General features: G+C 35.3%; 1 protein-coding gene across 1 annotated transcript in view; it reads left to right on the top strand.

Moving 5' to 3' along the window:
- The window catches only part of LOC148955723 (uncharacterized), a gene marked incomplete at its 5' end in the record, with an annotated part of 49869 nt that extends 38019 nt beyond the window's left edge, over positions 1-11850 (top strand). Inside the window, one exon of the mRNA XM_089107895.1 lies at positions 9380-11850. Within this exon, the coding sequence (XP_088964021.1) occupies positions 9380-9951 (572 nt within the window). The remainder of the gene's footprint in view (positions 1-9379) is intronic.
- Between the last annotated feature and the right edge of the window lie 5487 nt (positions 11851-17337).

Below are 17337 nucleotides of genomic sequence, written 5' to 3' on the forward strand. Positions count from 1 at the left end.
ATAGGAAATCTTGGGTTTGACGTTCAGTTCCTACACCAGACGATTAATTCATAAATCCGAAATATCCAAATCAATGACTATAGTTAGGTATGTGGCAGTATTTTGGGAATCGCCGTTAAACCTTTTTTTGTGACCTTAAAGCACTAAGGAAGAAAAGAGCAGTGTTTATGGGCGTGGTCAGACGTATTAATAAGGTAAAGGTAAAGGATGCGGCAGTAAACCCTTAACGTCTTAATCGGCGGTGCTGATCTCCGTCTCAAGGCCCTTCAGCCAGGAAGTGCAATTGGGGGATGGGGGCCAGCCATCCAATTCTTTCGCACACCTTCTTGTTTACCTTCCCCAGATTTCTCCAGGTACCCATTTAGAGCTTACATAATACGTAATAATAGGATACTGCTCATTTCATTTAGTTGTTAATTCATAAGGTGATATGTGAGGGTTTTTGTCAATGTATTTTTAAGAACAATTTATCAACATCGAATAGTTGGTTCAGTTGAATAGTCAGTTATTCCTTCATTCTTCATCCTCAAGCTTGCTTTAGGAAATCGCCATTACTGGGTTTGTTCAGATTTCACTGGTTTTCTAGTGCACCATTAGCATCGCCTTGTCTGGGCTTACGGAATTAATTTAGCATTAAAAACGACTACACCCAATCGGAAGCAATTACACTTGCCTAACTAATTAATCAACAAGAAGTTGTTACGCAGTAGCATAAGTAACAGTTCATTGACTCCAATAGTTACGCAACTGGGTTTTTCCTATGCTCGTCTGAGTATTCATTACGTAATTAACACTCAAGGCCAGAGAAAGTTGTTGCGCAATCGCGCAAGTAATAGTTCATTGACTCATATAGTTACACAACCGGTTTTCTCCTATGGCCTGCCGAAGGAGTTGTAAAACCGTCTTAATTCATTGCGGGAAGATAAAAGCGGGAAGGTAATAGATAAAGATAATTGCGGGAAGATAAATAGACTTCATTGCGGGAGGAGTCATATAACTCAGTATTTATTGCATGCAAATGAATTGTGGAATTTTTTGCTCAACTTAACCATAACCCTTACTTTGAGCTCATTGCACCTCCAAGTGCCTTAGGGGTAAATCGTTGCGCAACTAATACTGAAGGCCAGAGAGATCAGTTATGTAAGAGTTCATTGCTCCTCCTGGGGCCTTAGGTTAAATCATTGCGCAAATAACATTCAAAGCCAGAGAAATCGATTGTGCAAGAGTTCATTGACCCTCAAGAGCGCCTTAGGGTTAAATCATTGCGCAACTAACATTCAAAGCCAGAGATATCGATTGGGCAAGAGTTCATTGCTCTTCCAAGTGCCTTAGGGTTAAATCATTGTGCAACTAACATTCAAGGCCAGAGAAATCGATTGTGCAGGAATTTATTGATCCTCAAGGTTGCCTTATGGAATCGCTGTTAGACCTTCTTCATGATTTTAAACCAATAAGTAAGAAAAGAGTACTGGTACAAGGGTACTGGCTACAGTTTTCGAATATAATTTATGTACTATTGATTCTAATATGTCTGTAGAAGTTAAAACAAACCATGATGGTTTCCGTATATCCATCATGTATAGTAGATTGCCATTGAAAAATTCCACTACTGGAACTGTTTTTGTGTCTAAATAATAACAAAGATTCATTACTATTGCAAACTATTTTATCGTCCCTTGAACACTTTGTTTTTCTATTTTATAAGAGGCTTGTGCGCTACAGATGCGATATACAGAGAAAGCAGATAACTTGCTCAATTTGGGAAGCACTCTGGGTTACACATGGCTGGGAATTTAAAAATATGTTCAAATATAGATTCTTGATAAGCCAATATTTTTCACTAGATTAAATGAGAACAACAAAACATAAAATTAAAATTGTTTCACTTTAAAAACGTAAAACGTTTCACTTTCAAAAATATGTCTAATTATAAAAATTTAATTTGCTAATCTTTTTTACTAAATTAAATGAGAACAATCATTTCACTCTCAAATATAGTATAAGTTTCTTAAGGAGTTCTTCAATGGGGACGCAGGCCATAAGACCCCCCCCCCACCTCTTGCGTAAATATTGAGTTGTACAGCATTTTTAAAATCTGTTTTAATGGCGAATATTGACGATACTAGTAGTGTAGGCCCTCTGCTTTTTACAAGGCCAATACGGGGTGTACAATTGGAGCTACTAGTCCCTCAAGATGTTAATACGCGCACCTGGGTCTTACTCAATACTAAAGCGCAACTCTAATCGTAGAGTACACCTGTATGTTACGTAATAGGGTTTATTTACTTATGCAAAGATTTCTTTGGATGTTACGTAATAGGGCTCGTTGGAGTCCACTACCCTTTTGTTAAGAAAACTTGATCATGGCCCAATATTTACATTTGAAGATGACGCAATCTTACTTGACTTGTTGCTACGTAATAGGTGTTTCTTTACTTATGCAAATGATTACTTTGGTTTTTACGTAAGAGAGTTGTTCACTTCAGCATTGCTTTTTATGTTACGTAATTGGAATTTTTAGTGCCCGATAGTCAAGTGGAGGTCTCGATTGTAAAAAGAAATTGAGCATGGTCCAACATTTACATGTGAAGCTGACTCTATCTTACGTTACTTGTTATTACGTAATAGGGGTCTTTTTTCTTTAAGATGCAGTTGCTTGTTACGTTTAAAAACCCCGCCAGGGCCAGGAAGAACCTCCAGAACCCCTCAAGTAGGGACATTATCCAAACTGATCATAACCAAATATTTTATGCTTAAGACACATAGCCTTTTGTTCTTTACAAACAAAGAATTTTTCCTGCTATTTCCAGGATTAGTAGCGCCGCGTGATCCTCTATTGATTTTCTAGGAACAATGGCTTTTATTCTTCCTGCAGTACAAACAAAGGATTTGTCTGCTATTTCCAGGAACAGAAGCGTCACGTGCTCCTTTATTCATTTTCTAGGAACAAAGGCTTTTTATTCTTCTAGCAGGAGCGGCTAATTCTCTATTGTTCTCGGGGGATATAAAAATGGGTATTGAACGAGCATTTTCATCAATCTTATATTAGATTTTGAACATACAACTCGATTTAAAAAAATTGATGCTTATAGAAAATTTAAAAATAACTGGATTTCTGTCTATATTCAGGTGAGTTCTCTATATATATTAAGGATATCCCTCCTCCCACGAAAAAAAAGAGGACATTTAGTAAAATTTGACCTACTATAATTCACATTATTGGATATACTGCTAAAACCCTAACCCCCCTGTCATTACACAATTCTCTCGCTGATAAATTAATCTCGTTTATTGCTTCAAAATATATGATTTTTCTCATCTTCATTTTCAATATGTTTTTCTGCTAATTGAAGTCTTTTCTAGCAGGGTTACGATTAACAGCCGTCAGATATTACCATATCCTTTCGTGATACCCAACCGTCAGGTAGAGGTTTACTTTTTATCAAACATCTGCAAGGATCGAGTGTTAGTTAATTATCAAAAGGGGTCGCTTCTAACAAGTGCTTTGTATAGTGAGTTTCAACAAAAAAATGATCTCCGTATGGGGGCACCACTATCCGGGTTATTAGCGAATATTTATGTAGAACATCTTGAAAATTGGGCCTTAAATTCATTTTTTTAAACATGTCTATTGGGGGCGTTATATGGATGATGTAATATCGCTCTGGAATTATGGGGAAAATGAACATAGGGGCTTTCTAGATCACCTTAATACATATGACCGAAATTTACAACTTACCTTAGAAATCGAAAATGCAAATAAATAATCGTTTCCGGATGTATTAATTATTCGTAGCATTGATAAACTGGATTTTACAATTTACACAAAATCCACCCAAAATAACAGATATCTACATTTTAAATCCAATCACCCCCACAAGTTAAAAGGGTTGTTGTTACATCTCTTGTCGATCGTGCCCTAAACATTTGCTCTGAATCTCATATTACAGATGAACTAAATTTTATTAGAGACATACTTTTTGGAAAAGGTTATCCTATGGTCTTTATTAACAATACAATTAGCTGAAGAGTGGCAAGACATTCTTGTAAAAGCAAGGGCCTTTTGCAATGTGAAGTTCCCGCCAAGCCCTCAAGTATAATTTGCCTTCCATATATTCCAAAAGTCATTACAAGTTAAAAAAAAGTTTGCACACAAGATAATTTTTATGTAGTATTTACAAATAATTTTAAAATCATGAGTCTCCTAAACTCTGGTAAAGATATAACCCCAATTACTCGCCAAAGAGGGGTTTATCAAATATCATGTTACTGTGGCCATTTTTATGTTGGTAGAACCCATCAAAATTTAGAAAAACGCCTACAACAACACAAAGACGACATAACTAAAGCTTTAAATTCTAATAGTACAAATATTTCTTTTGATTCTGCTTTAAGCAGTCATATTTTATGATAACCCTAGCCATAAAATGTTTTTTGAAGAAACGTGCCTTATTAGTAATGATTTAGGCATAAAACAGGTTGCTCGAGAGACAATTGAAATTAAAATCAAAATAAACACTAATATTTCTTATATAGAGATATGGAGGAATATTCGCTTAATGCCCTATATACCAATTTAATTAGAAATGTTCTAACTAATATTAAAAAACCAGTAAATAATTCCACTCAACCTTTTACGGATAGACCTTCTAGGCTGGCTGCCCAGAAAGCGAGATTAGCTTTAAGAGCTTGTCTGTGAGTATTTTTTATTCCATTTAAATTAATTATTCTTTTTCTTCTTCGCTTGGTGTACCAGTCCTGGCTGAAGTTCCTTGAAGTAATGTAATTAGGGCTGCTTTCAAAAAAAAAAAATTCAGTTTTAATGATCGAATTTTAATGTAAATTTCTATTATATTGTTTTTTTCGTTTGTTTTGCTGAGGACGGCCCTTGGATATAAGGTCGAAATATTCATTTAAAGTTGCGTTCCACTGTCTTGTATAAAAATTTCCCTGTTGTTCTACATATTGTTTATGATGGAAAAGCAGTCTGGTCTTCTTCGCTATTTTCGTCTAACTTATGGGGAGCAGTTAACGTATGATATCTTTTGTTTTAGTAGTTTAGGAAAAACACGCTAATTTTATCAATCAACAAAATTGTTTAGAATCTTGCGGAATTGAAAATCTTATTCCTAATTCTTTAAGATATAAATTGCATTTGAATACCCGGAAATAAGCGCAATCCGCGCACAAGTTACATTTAAAAACTCTAGTCCAAATTATTAAGGGCAAAAAACAAAAACGACATATTATTTCCTCAGAAAGAAAATCTGTTGAAAATTTTTTATGTGAAAATCTGTCCACGGTTGATTATTCTCAGGTTTTAAGATTGGAAAGGAATTTATTTAGTCATGGATTTTGTTTGTCTAGAGAACGTCTTTATGAGAAATTCGAATGTCTGAGGTACGAATCTTCTATGAATTATCGTACTTATACTCCGAGGCTTACTCCTGGACCCGCTATCGCTAATCTTTCCTCCAGAGCTCTTGAACCTAAGGAAATCCAAACTCTTGAAAAAGGTTCAATATTCTCCTTTCCACCGAAACAAGTTTCTGTGGCAGGTATAGTTTCCTCCTTTGAATCTTCTTTGCACAAACACTACACATCTATTTCTAATCCAGATAAACTTAGGTCTTGTTTTATAGATACACATTACGGCACACAAAAAAAAGTTACGTCTCACACTAATTTGACGCCAAAAATCTCGTAGGACATGAAAATGTAGTCTAATCTTCGCAAAGACCCTTCAATTATAATAACATAAGCAGACAAGGGGAATTCTTTTGTAGTCATGGATACTTTGGATTACGACCAAAAAATTTATTTACACTTAAAAGACACAAATACACATACTTCCATGACTCACGACCATACTGATAAGTTTGCGAATAAAATTATTACTGAATTAAAGAATCTAAAATAAAATGTCAAAATCACCCCACAATTGTATAATAAATTTCTCCCCCAAGTTTTACGGTTTTGCCCAAGGTTTTACGGTTTAATGAAATTACATAAGTAAGGTATTCCTTTAAGGCCAATTGTAGCATGAACGAAAGCCCCTACTTCCAATATTGGAAAGTGGTTATGTAAAGACTTCAAACCTTTGCTCTATCCCAAAAAACGTACATATGTAATTCGGTAGTGGAAAAACTTAAAAATACAAGCATTTTAGAAAATACAATAATAAGTAGTTTTGACATAGTTTCTATGTATACAAATATTGATGTAGCAATATCTGAGCAGTTATTAAAAAATAAAATAGAAGAAAAATTTAATTTAATGAAGATTCAAAAACGGGAATAGATTGCGAGGTTTTAATGTCCCTAGTCAAAATTTGTAATAAGTATTCAATGTATTTTTAGTTACGTAATTCTTTTTATCAACAAAAAAATGGTCTCCCTATGGGGGCACCGCTGTCCGGGTTATTAGCGAAAATTTATGTAGAACATTTTGAAAATTGGGCTGTAAATTCATATTATTTAAATCGTGTCTAATGGGGGTGTTATATGGATGATGTAATATCGCTCTGGAATTATGGGGAAAATGAACTTAGGGGCTTTCTATATCACCTTAATACATATGACCGAAATTGAGAATTTACCTTAGAAATCGAAAATGCAAATAAATTACCATTTCTGGATGTATTAATTATTCGTAGAATTGATAAACTGGATTTTACAATTTACAGTAGACCCATACAAAATAACAGATACCTACATTTTAAATCCAATCATCCCCCACAAGTTCAAAGAGGTGTTGTTACATCTCTTGTCGATCGTGCCCTAAACATTTGCTCTGAATCTCACATCACAGATGGACTAAATTTTATTAGAGACATACTTTTTGGAAACGGTTATCCTATTGTCTTTATTCACAATGCAATTAGCCGAAGGTTAGCAAGACACTCCCATAAAATTAAGAGTCTTTTGCAATCTGAAGTTCCCGCCAAGTCCTCGAATATAATTTACCTTCCATATATTCCAAAAGTCACTACAAGTTTAAAAAACTTTGCAGACAAAATGATTTTTATGTAGTATTTACAAATAATTTTAAAATCATGAATCTCTTAAATTCTAGTAAAGATATAACCCGAGTTACTTGCCAAAGAGGGTTTTATCAAATACCATGTGACTGTGTCCATTTTTATGTTGGTAGAACCCACCAAAATTTAGAAAAACGCCTACACCAACACAAAGATGACATTACTAAAGCCTTAAATTCTAATAGTACAAATATTTCTTTTGATTCTGCTTTAATCAGTCATATCTTTGATAATCCTAGCCATAAAATGCTTTTTGAAGAAACCTGCCTTATTAGCAATGATTTAGGCAATTAGTAATGATCACGGATAGACCTTCTATGCTGACTGCCAAGAAGGCGAGATTAGCTTTAAGAGCTTGTCTGTAAGTATTTTTTATTCCATTTGAATGAATTGTTCTTTTTCCACTTTGCTTGGTGTACCAGTCCTAGTTGGACTTCCTTGAAGTAATGATATTAGGGCTGTTTTGAAAATTTTAAAAAACTTTTTTCAGTTTTAATGATCGAATTTTAATGTACGTTTTTATATTGTTTTTTTTTGTTTTGCTGAGGCCCTTGGATATAAAGTCGAAATATTCATATAGAGTTGCGTTCCACTGTCTGGTATAAAAAGTTCCCCGTTATTCTACTTATTGTTTTTGAAGAGGTAACTTTAGAAAATCATCATCTAGGATCAAACATTCGTCACAAGTCACTAGATTCCGTATACTTTTTTGCTTCTCAAACCCAATCATTTTTAAGCCTGACACTACCGATTATAGACTAACAATGAATGAAGATTCTTTCTCGATAGTAAAATAGCCAACTAACTTAACTTTTTTATAGAGTGATTCAGATCATTATCTTCAATACATTTCACTATTACATTTAATCCGTTTTATAGTCTTTGTATATGCATTATATTCACTTTTGCTGCAAAGCATAACTGTACTTCTGACTTGAATTTGTTCAATGATATTACATATCGTGCAAACATCTCGTTCCATTCTGGGGTTAGCCGACAACCCCTTGTAATTTCTGGTATTACTTTAGGCACTCTAGGTTTCATTTCGCCGTTGTTAGCGCCTTCAACATTCAATAGAGTAAAAGCATCCATTACTAAAGAACATGCCAAGAATATTATCCTCGACGTTGACACACTGAGCTCTTTTCGTATACTTAGGTGAGTGAATCGTAAGATCTAACAACTCACGTGTCGTTGATCTTCGAAACCGTTGTTTTTTCCGGATTATAAAGGTCCACCGGAACCAAAACAAGCTATGTCAGATTGAGTCATCTTCAGATGTAAATATTGGACCATGATCAATTTTTTTAACCGAGACTCCCCCGCTTGACTAGCGGATTCTAACGAGCCCTATTAAGTAACATCAAAAGAAATCATTTGCATAAGTAAACAAGCCCTATTACGTGACATTCAGGTGTACTCTACCATTACAGGTGGGCTATAGTATTGTGTAAGACCCAGGTGTGCGTAATAACGTCTTGAGGGACTAGTAGCTCCAATAATACACCCCTTTGGGCCTTGTCAAAAGAAGAGGGCGTACAATACTGATACTAACCCGTGGAAGTTTTTTTTTTAGTTCAACGCCTTATCGGAAAAAAATTGATTTTCAATAGCTAGATTAGACAAAATAAACTATCAGGAACTGACCTAGAATATAAAACAGGGTCTGTGAAAAAGCTTTTGAGTTTATTCCTTCATTTTAGCCCTAGTCCAGAGCACCACCGACTTCCCATAAGCTTAAAAAGGTTTGGTGTGCTGGGTAAATGGAACTTGTTTAACTAGATATACAGCCCAAATTGAAGTTTAAAAAGGTTTATTCCAAGCTCTGACCTCCGATCCCACCCTCCTAGTAAAGCTTATAATTCAATGCGTAAATAGTTTATACAGATTGGAAAAAAAAATCGAAACATGACTTAAAGCTCTGGGATTGCCTTGCCAGCACTGACTAGACTAGGAAGCACGAAAAGTTGAAGCATTAATTGTAGATAGAAAATAACCTATGCGTATATTCATTTTAATCTTTTTGGTAATGAAGGGGTCGAGATAGGAACTCTGAGCATATTCCTCAGCTTCCGTTTGGTTTTTATATCTAACTCTGAAGGTTTTATTCCCGTAGCACCAAAACTGTATAGGGCAAAGCCGTGATCTTACACTTTTAAGATCTGTAATGGGTAAAAAGGACGGTAACTCATTTTTTTCAGGTTGTAAAAAATCGAATTGATGCACACAACACTCGGATATCCCGGTTACTGTTAAGTGTACATGGATCTGATCCTTGGAGGAAGGGAGTCAGCATATTTAAAAAAGCACATATTGGGCTACTTTTTTTTAATTTTCCAGGGGATTGCCAGATTTGGAATTTGCCAAGGACTGAAGAAGAGGCAATTAGATTTTCACAGGATAAGGGATTGTTGCCCGAAACAAAACAGTGCGAAAATGGACACGCAATGACTTTATACTTGTATGAGAAGAATATTGGACAATTTTGGAGGTGTTGTTTACAGCAATGTAAGCAAAAAGTCGGTTTGCGTGTCAATACTTGGTTTGCTAACACTAGAATACCATTTGTTACCGCAATTCGTTTCATTTATTGCTTTGTTTACGAATTAACGTCTGTGGCCTATTGTAAACGAGAGCTAGGCATTTCTTCACATACAGTATCCGATTGGAATAAATACCTCCGTGAAGTGTGTGTGTTTTCTTTGCAACGGAAAAACTGTGAGAAAATTGGAGGAATCGGCCATATAATGGAAATAGACGAAACCTTGTTATCAAAAAAGAAAAATAATCAAGGTTCAAAACAGGACCTTGTTCTCAAAATGTGGCTGGCGGTAGTGACGGCAGAAGGTAGAGCTCCCTTCAACGCGCTTCTTAGTGACATCTATGCGTTCTGGGCGGCCCGGTCTCCATAATTCTCTGTTGCAGTTTTTTTTATACTAAATACTAATTTTTTAATACTAATACAAAAATTTCGTGTGTTGTATTTCATTATGATGATCTTAAGTTCACTTCTTGGTTTCTGGTCGAAATAATACGCAATAGTCAATACATTTGTTTTTTAATTCTGAATACTAATTTTTTAATACTAATACAAAAATTCCGTGTGTTGTATTTCATTATGATTATCCTGAGTTCACTTCTTGGTTTGTGGTCGAAATAATACGCAATACATTTCATGTTACAAACGAAATCACGATCATAATAGTTGCTGTACTGTGTTGTCTTTGCACACACTGTAGAACAGCCTTTTCTTATGTTTTGCATAAGCTTTAGTATAATACTAAGCTTTTTTTATTCTGCTTTTTATGTATTTCAAATGTATAAAAAAAATACATCTTTGGGATGTTTGTAATAAAGAAACTGTTTTGTTTTCATGAATGTACTAGTAAGTTTGATGTCAGAAATAGGGCAGTAATTTAAATTATAGAACGTTTGAAAGTGTGATTCGAATCATAAGCTGACTAGTTTAGGATTCTGTATTACCCCTCGCTTTAAGAACTGAATCAAGGACAGAACTACCCTAAATGCTTGGCCCCTGTGGTGATTTTCAGCCAAAAAAGTGAATAAAAACCAGATTGAAATTAGGCTAGATAGTGAAAACTGGTGCCCTTTTCATAATTTGGAAACTTTCTATACGAACGAAACTTGTGGGATTGGATTATGGCTCAAATCAGTTAGTTGGGAGGATTCTTCAAGCTACTGCTTTCACCCCCTGCTTGCAAGGGGGTGCCTACACACTATGTTAAAAATAATTTCGATATGAGTGTTTATAGTAACTGTGTGGAAAGTAGTTTAGCTCCAAGAGCGAAAATCATAGCGATTCGCTCTTTACAATTTAAAACTACACACTTACCGTTATCCAATTGAAAAATCGATTACGTAAATAACTTGTTACGATGTAGTAATGCTTAACACCAGTTGGCCAACGTCCAAAAAATAATGCATTGATCGCCTTAGAATATATTTCTAAGAAGATAATTTCATTAATGACTTGTTGGCTAAGTAGAGTAAGTTGTTCTTTCTTTTACCATATCAGATCACGGGTCTCGCGTTCGATTCATACCTCAGACATAATTTCGTAAAATCAATGGAAAACTGATTAGAAGCTGAAAACTGGCTCGTTGGAAAAGAAAACATCACCATCTATAACTATAGTTAACAATAACGCCATCTTTGACTTCGATTATTTAGTAGACAGAATGGGGGGAATCGCCGTTAAACCTTCTCCTTGATCTTAATCCACTAAGTATGTGGTCATGACCATTACATTAAAAAAAATGATACCCAGCTGGTTGTAGTCATAATCAATTATCAACAATCAATAATCTACTCGATACCATTAGAGTACGAAAAGATCTCTACCAATTGTATATTAGAATCCATAACAAAACTACGTTTATTAGATATCTTGTCAGCTCAAAGTCAATTCAAATATTAAACAAAATACTTGACAAACGAAACAGGAATTCTTCTATCAATGATCATGTGAGCAATAGACCCGCTATGAAATCATTGACATTGATATATTATCATTTCCAGGAATCCTTATCATCCTTGACGTTGAGATAAGAGCCTGCTTGGAATGATCGCATATAGGCAAGCTTAAAGACATAGGCAAGCTTAAGACATTGTTTTGTCCAGAAAAATTGTTTCCGAAAAAACGATAGATCTCGTAGAGGGACTAGCAACTCCAATAGCACATTTGGTTATGGCAACGCTCGGAATCATACCCTATAGTCCTGCTTAAAGTACCGCCCCATAGGCCCCCTTAAAATGCATACAGGGATCCAGGGGGTGATGTGCGCTTCTTCTGCATTCACCTATACTACTTATCTCAAAATTTGTTGCGGATTGGTTTGGGTAAAAAAGGGCGTGGGGAGGGGGGGCTAGTTGCCCTCTAATCACTTGACTCTTAAGAAGTGAACTAGAACTTTCAGTTTCCAATCACATGAGCCTTCTTTGAAGTTTATACGAGCGTTTCTTTCATCAGAACCAAACATGCCCTCATGGCATAACTTAGATCCTCTGCCCCCGGGCCCTAGGGGGTTGTATGACACCGGAGTTTTTTTATCCGACCTTTGAACTATTTTTAACAAAATGGCCACCTCAAAATTTTCATCGGAAGGGTTTGAAAAATTAAGGTATGGGTAGGGGGCTAGTTGCCCTCTGATCTCTTTTGACTCTTAAAAAGTGAACTCGAACTTTCGATTTCGAATCAGTAATGGTAGACTTCGAAACTCCATCAATTAACTCATTAAAGTTGATTTTTCCAGCAGCAGAAATAAAAGGCTGTTTTTTCCACTTGTGTGATAATGTATATAGAAAAGTTCTGACACTTGGGCTCCAGGAATAATACACAGGTGACCCTGACTTTTCTCTGCATGTCCGGATGATACGAGCTTTGGCATTTGTCCCTATTAACAATGTCGAGTCAGTTTTCGAAGATCTCCAGGACGAGCTCGGTACTAATTTTGTCGGATTGATAAACTACTCTGAGGACATCTATATAGGTCGTGTAGGAAGGGGTCAAAAAGTCACCCTCCCCATTTCCCCTTGCCTTTGGAATAAGTGCGATTGATGTGGCCAAAGCCTTCCCAGTACTAAAAATTCGGTGGAAGGCTTGCACTGTCGGATGCAAGGCTCCATTAACTGCCACCATTTAAACTTGTGGAAGTTCTTTTTTAACGGGTTGATTTTTTAACGTTTGATTCTCAAACGGGAACATGTCTTCAAGAGGGCTATTGTTACTCAGATTGAAGCTGGACTCCCTCCTGGCCCTCCCAGGAAAATAAATGTGAACCATAATATTAGGATTTAAACATATTACAAACTTATGACCCCAGACCCCTAGCATTTTTAAATAGCCATAGCCTATAACATTAGTTGATAACTGTTATTTTAGTCTAACGCCCAATATTTATTTTTTGGCTAGACTATGTGTTGTTTAAATTATTGAGAAAAAAAAACAAAAAAAAAACATTCAAAGTAGACTAAATGAAATAAAATTCATACTCTTTTTCTGTCTCTCCCCCTCCTCTCTGTCTCCTTTCTCTCCTTCTCTCGATTTATCTTATTTGTATGGCTATTAAGTCCTTTTTATTTTTTAATTTGCATGTGCTTTTCTAATAAAAAATTCTTTTTAATAGGCTTTTTAGTTTTCAGTTTCTCTTTATTGGTTGTAGGCTTTATTTGCATGGTCGATGCCTTGCTAGTTGTGGTGGTGGGCCTTCTCTTGTACTTTTAATTTGGAAGTTATGCTGGATAATGAGTATTTTGTTAAATAATACGCATATACTTTGCAAAACAAATATTTTGTTAAACAATACGTATATACTTTGCAAAAAAAACGAAATCAAAAGTACTTTCAGCTTCGTCTCAGTGTGGCTTGGAAATGATAACAGAGTGACGTTATGTGGTGACGCTTTCTAATTAAGTCAATTCAGAATTTAGTAAAATATTAAGACGCAAGTACAAAAGTTTAGAAATACCACTTTTTATTTAGACAAGGAACATATCCTGGTAAGTAGTATGCTTAACAGGAAATTGAGAAATCACCACTTCTTAGATATGTGCATCAGTGGGTCCCGATGAGGTTGTACAAGGTATGTTTGATAAAATGTATAAAATATACATTTGATGGGAAGGGGAAGAATGATGCTAATTTTATGCCAGACCGATTTCTGGTCCATCAATTGGAAGTACCTTGGAATATTGTCAGGTTATTGTAAGTGTCTAAGTATCTTATTATATATTGTTGTAGATTTCTGATACCTGTGGTTCTACCTGGGAAACCTAGTCCCAGCAAAATATATATCTAAGATCAATCCCTGTACTAGTGTATGTTAACTGAATAAAAATTATTGTATTATAGCCAACCTCTCTACAATCTACATTTAGTCCCTCGAATATACCCAGCTGGTACGCCTCATTAGTCAGGTCGTGGCCTAAGGCACGTTACCGAAGTTTAATTACCTAAGGGCCATAGTTTATCTCCCCTATAAAGGGAGAATAAAGGAAACAACCACAACATCACTTTACAACCTTAAAACCACTTTACAACAGTTAGATATAAATTTTATGATAAGAAAATAATAATCAAATTAAAGATTAATTTCAGATATAAGCATTATGGACCTTAAGCTCTTCTTACTTCTATATTATTTCCAAATGGGTTTCCACCAGTTAACAATATTGTACTTTTATTGATATCTAACTCCACTCTGGCTAAGCACGCTGAATCTAGTTGTCTGTAAATTCAAAGCTATAAAAAAATGAAAATAAAATTTGTACTCTTTTTCTCTCTGTCCCCCTCCCCACTTCCTCTTCTCTCTTTCCCTCTATTTTTTTTTATTTGCATGGTTATTAAGAGCTTTTGAATTTGTAGTTTGCAGGTGATTTTCTATTTGAAAATTCTATTTAATAGGCTTTTTAGTTTTCAGTTTGTCTTTATTGTTTGTAGGCTTTATTTTCATGGTCGATTCCTTGGTAGCTGTGGTTGTGGGCCTTCCCTTGTACTTTTGATTTGGAAGTTATGATAGATAATGCGTATTTTGTTAAATAACACGTATATACTTTGCAAAACAACCCAAATCAAAAGTACTTTCAGTATCGCCTCAACGTGGCGGGGAAGTGATAACAGGGTAATGTTTGATATGACTTTTATGATAAAAAAATAATAATCAAAGCAACAATTACTTTCAGATATAAGCATTCTGGACCCAAAGTTTTTCTCATTTCTATATTATTTCCAAAAGGGTTTCAACCAGGTAACAATATTGTACTTTTATTAACATCTAACTCCACTCTGGCTAAGTACGCTGAATCTATTTATCTGTAAATTCAAAGATATAAAAAGAGCTGAAGTATTTGTAGTATTCTTAATATAAGTTTTTGGGGAAATAATGGGTGTGGGAGGGGTGGTGGTGGTGGTGTTGTTGCCCTCCAGTCACTTTTGACTATTTGAAAAGGCATTAGACCTTTCAATTTCAAATCTAATGAGCTTGTTAGTTTTACTATTTAATTTTCCCAGGGGTGGTCTTGTCGACCCAATGCTCCTAGAAGATTTGAAGTAGGATGATTTTTACGGAAATTAAAAGCTCTTCTGCCCTTTGTAAGTGAATAAAAAGATTGGATGATAACTACGCTCGCTGTTACGCCTCTTTACCCTGACGTCTTCTGACAAGACTTTTGAAATAGCCATTTCTGTCAGAATGAATGAAAGGTCTAGCAACTATGCTTTGGGGAAAGATACCATGACCCTCCACAGCCTCTGGGAAAAGAGCGGTAAGTTTGGGAATTTGCCCATTGTATACATAAAAAATTGTATTGGGAATTATAATAACATTTTTATGTGTGGGAGGGGTAGTTATCCGTGGGGAGAATTTTCTGTTGCGAGGGAAGTTTTCGAGGGTTGACTTTCCTTGGGAAATCCTGCGCAAGGGGAATTTGACAGAATTTCTATGCGAAACTATTTTTATTTGTCATACTCTCTCTTTGCCGTTTCAGTTTTGCATGTGGAGTTGTTCCTGGAAATTTTTCGAGGAGAAATTTTCAGCTGGGTTGGCATTTCTAGGGTATTTTTGCATGGTGGGGGGATTTCCACGAGAGAAATTTTTCATGGGGTAGTTTTCCAGTCGTAAATTATCCACGGAAGAACTTTTAACATGATCAACTTACCGCGGAAGGGGGGGATTCTCTGGGAAAATTTCCACAGGAGGAGATTTCTATTTTGCCTTGTAAAAAACAATTTGAAATAATTGTCTCTTTCAAAGGAAAGTATGAGAAGGGGAATTTTTCAGACGGATGCTTCCGCAAGAAAGTTTACGTGGGAATTTTCAGCGAGAAATGAAATTTTCGGAGGCAATATTTTGGCGAGGTGGGTATTTTGCATGGAAAAATACTTCAACTAAGAATTTTTTTTTTGAGGTGGGGTTTCATGGAAGGGAAAATTAAAAACAATTTTTTTTTTAGCTGAAAGTAAGGAGCAACTATAAAACATAGAACGAACAGAAATCATTCCGTACATGCTGGGGGATTGTCCCCTCTTCAGTCCCTTGTCCATTAGTTTAAAGTTTGACTTGTTGTCCCAAATCTTTAGAGCAACTCCTGAAACACAAGCGCTGTTTAATTAGAACAAGAAGCTTTTTCAACATCACTCGAAACCTTACTTATTTTAACTCATTGCTTTCAGTTGAAATTTTTTTCATATTTAATAATGTTTAAAAGATTTACCCTCGTCTATTATAAACAATCAGGTAGCAAAGCTTAAGAATCTTTTATTTTCAGCTTTGAAGGCTGGTATTTGGTTAACGTGAAGCTTTATAATAAATTACAAGAAGAAAAATGTTAAATATCATTGGTAGTATTCCTAGGGAATCCAGGCCCTTCAATTTTATTCCTGAGAGGAATGCTAGAAAGTTTGTAGCAATCTTAAAATAGGAATAAACTGAGAATCAAGAAGACAAAACAAGGGCCAAGGCAACAAGATAGGGGACAAAATTATTTTCTAATGTTATCCATTTAATAAGAAGTCCCAAGAAAGGGGTTAGCCTGGCCAGAGATAGATGGCCAAAATAGATCGGAGCCTTATAAACTAATCTAGGTTTTGCTCATTTGAATAAAGGAAAACAACCCCTTCTGCTATAGCAGAGCCACCAAAAAAATAGCTAACCAAGGAACGATTCTAGGCGTTTATCTCCCGGAAAATATCTCCCCCAGGAAAAATACCCCTCCCCCAGAAATTAACCCCTAGAAAATAACCCCTGGAGAAAATACCCCCCCCATGGAAAATAAGGTTTCAATATTTGAGAATTTGATTTGAATTTGTTCTTAATTTTGTTGAAAAGTGCAATGGAACGGGAAAAAGAGGAATTTACATACCAAAACTATCTTAAAAACTTAGAAAAAAACCGCAAATCTATTTTTGTTTAAAAGACTTCCATATGAGCTTCTGCAATTTTTGGCAGTAGTGGGCGCCAAATTAAAAAAAAAATTGAAGAAGAAGAAAAATGTAGGCGACCAATCTTCAAAATTAAGCTAAAAATTATGACACCAAAAAATTTAAGAAGGTTTAGCTATCCTTTGAAAGGATAATTGGCTTTGTGAACCAACAAATTCTTATTCTCTAAGTTGTTACGGACGAAAGCGTTGTCAAGTTCTACGAGTTTGTTTTAATAGATAGCCTAGTCACACTCTAAACGAGCAAAAATTAAAAGCAGTATCGCTGACAACACCCATATCTTCTCAAGACCAGAGAAAAATTTGCACCTTACCAAAAAAAAAAAAAAAAAAAAAAAAAA

This window comes from Artemia sp. Qi Xiang Cuo, chromosome 2 (genome assembly GCF_049724085.1).
Source record: "Artemia sp. Qi Xiang Cuo chromosome 2, ASM4972408v1, whole genome shotgun sequence".
Taxonomy (NCBI): Eukaryota; Metazoa; Arthropoda; class Branchiopoda; order Anostraca; family Artemiidae; genus Artemia; species Artemia sp. Qi Xiang Cuo.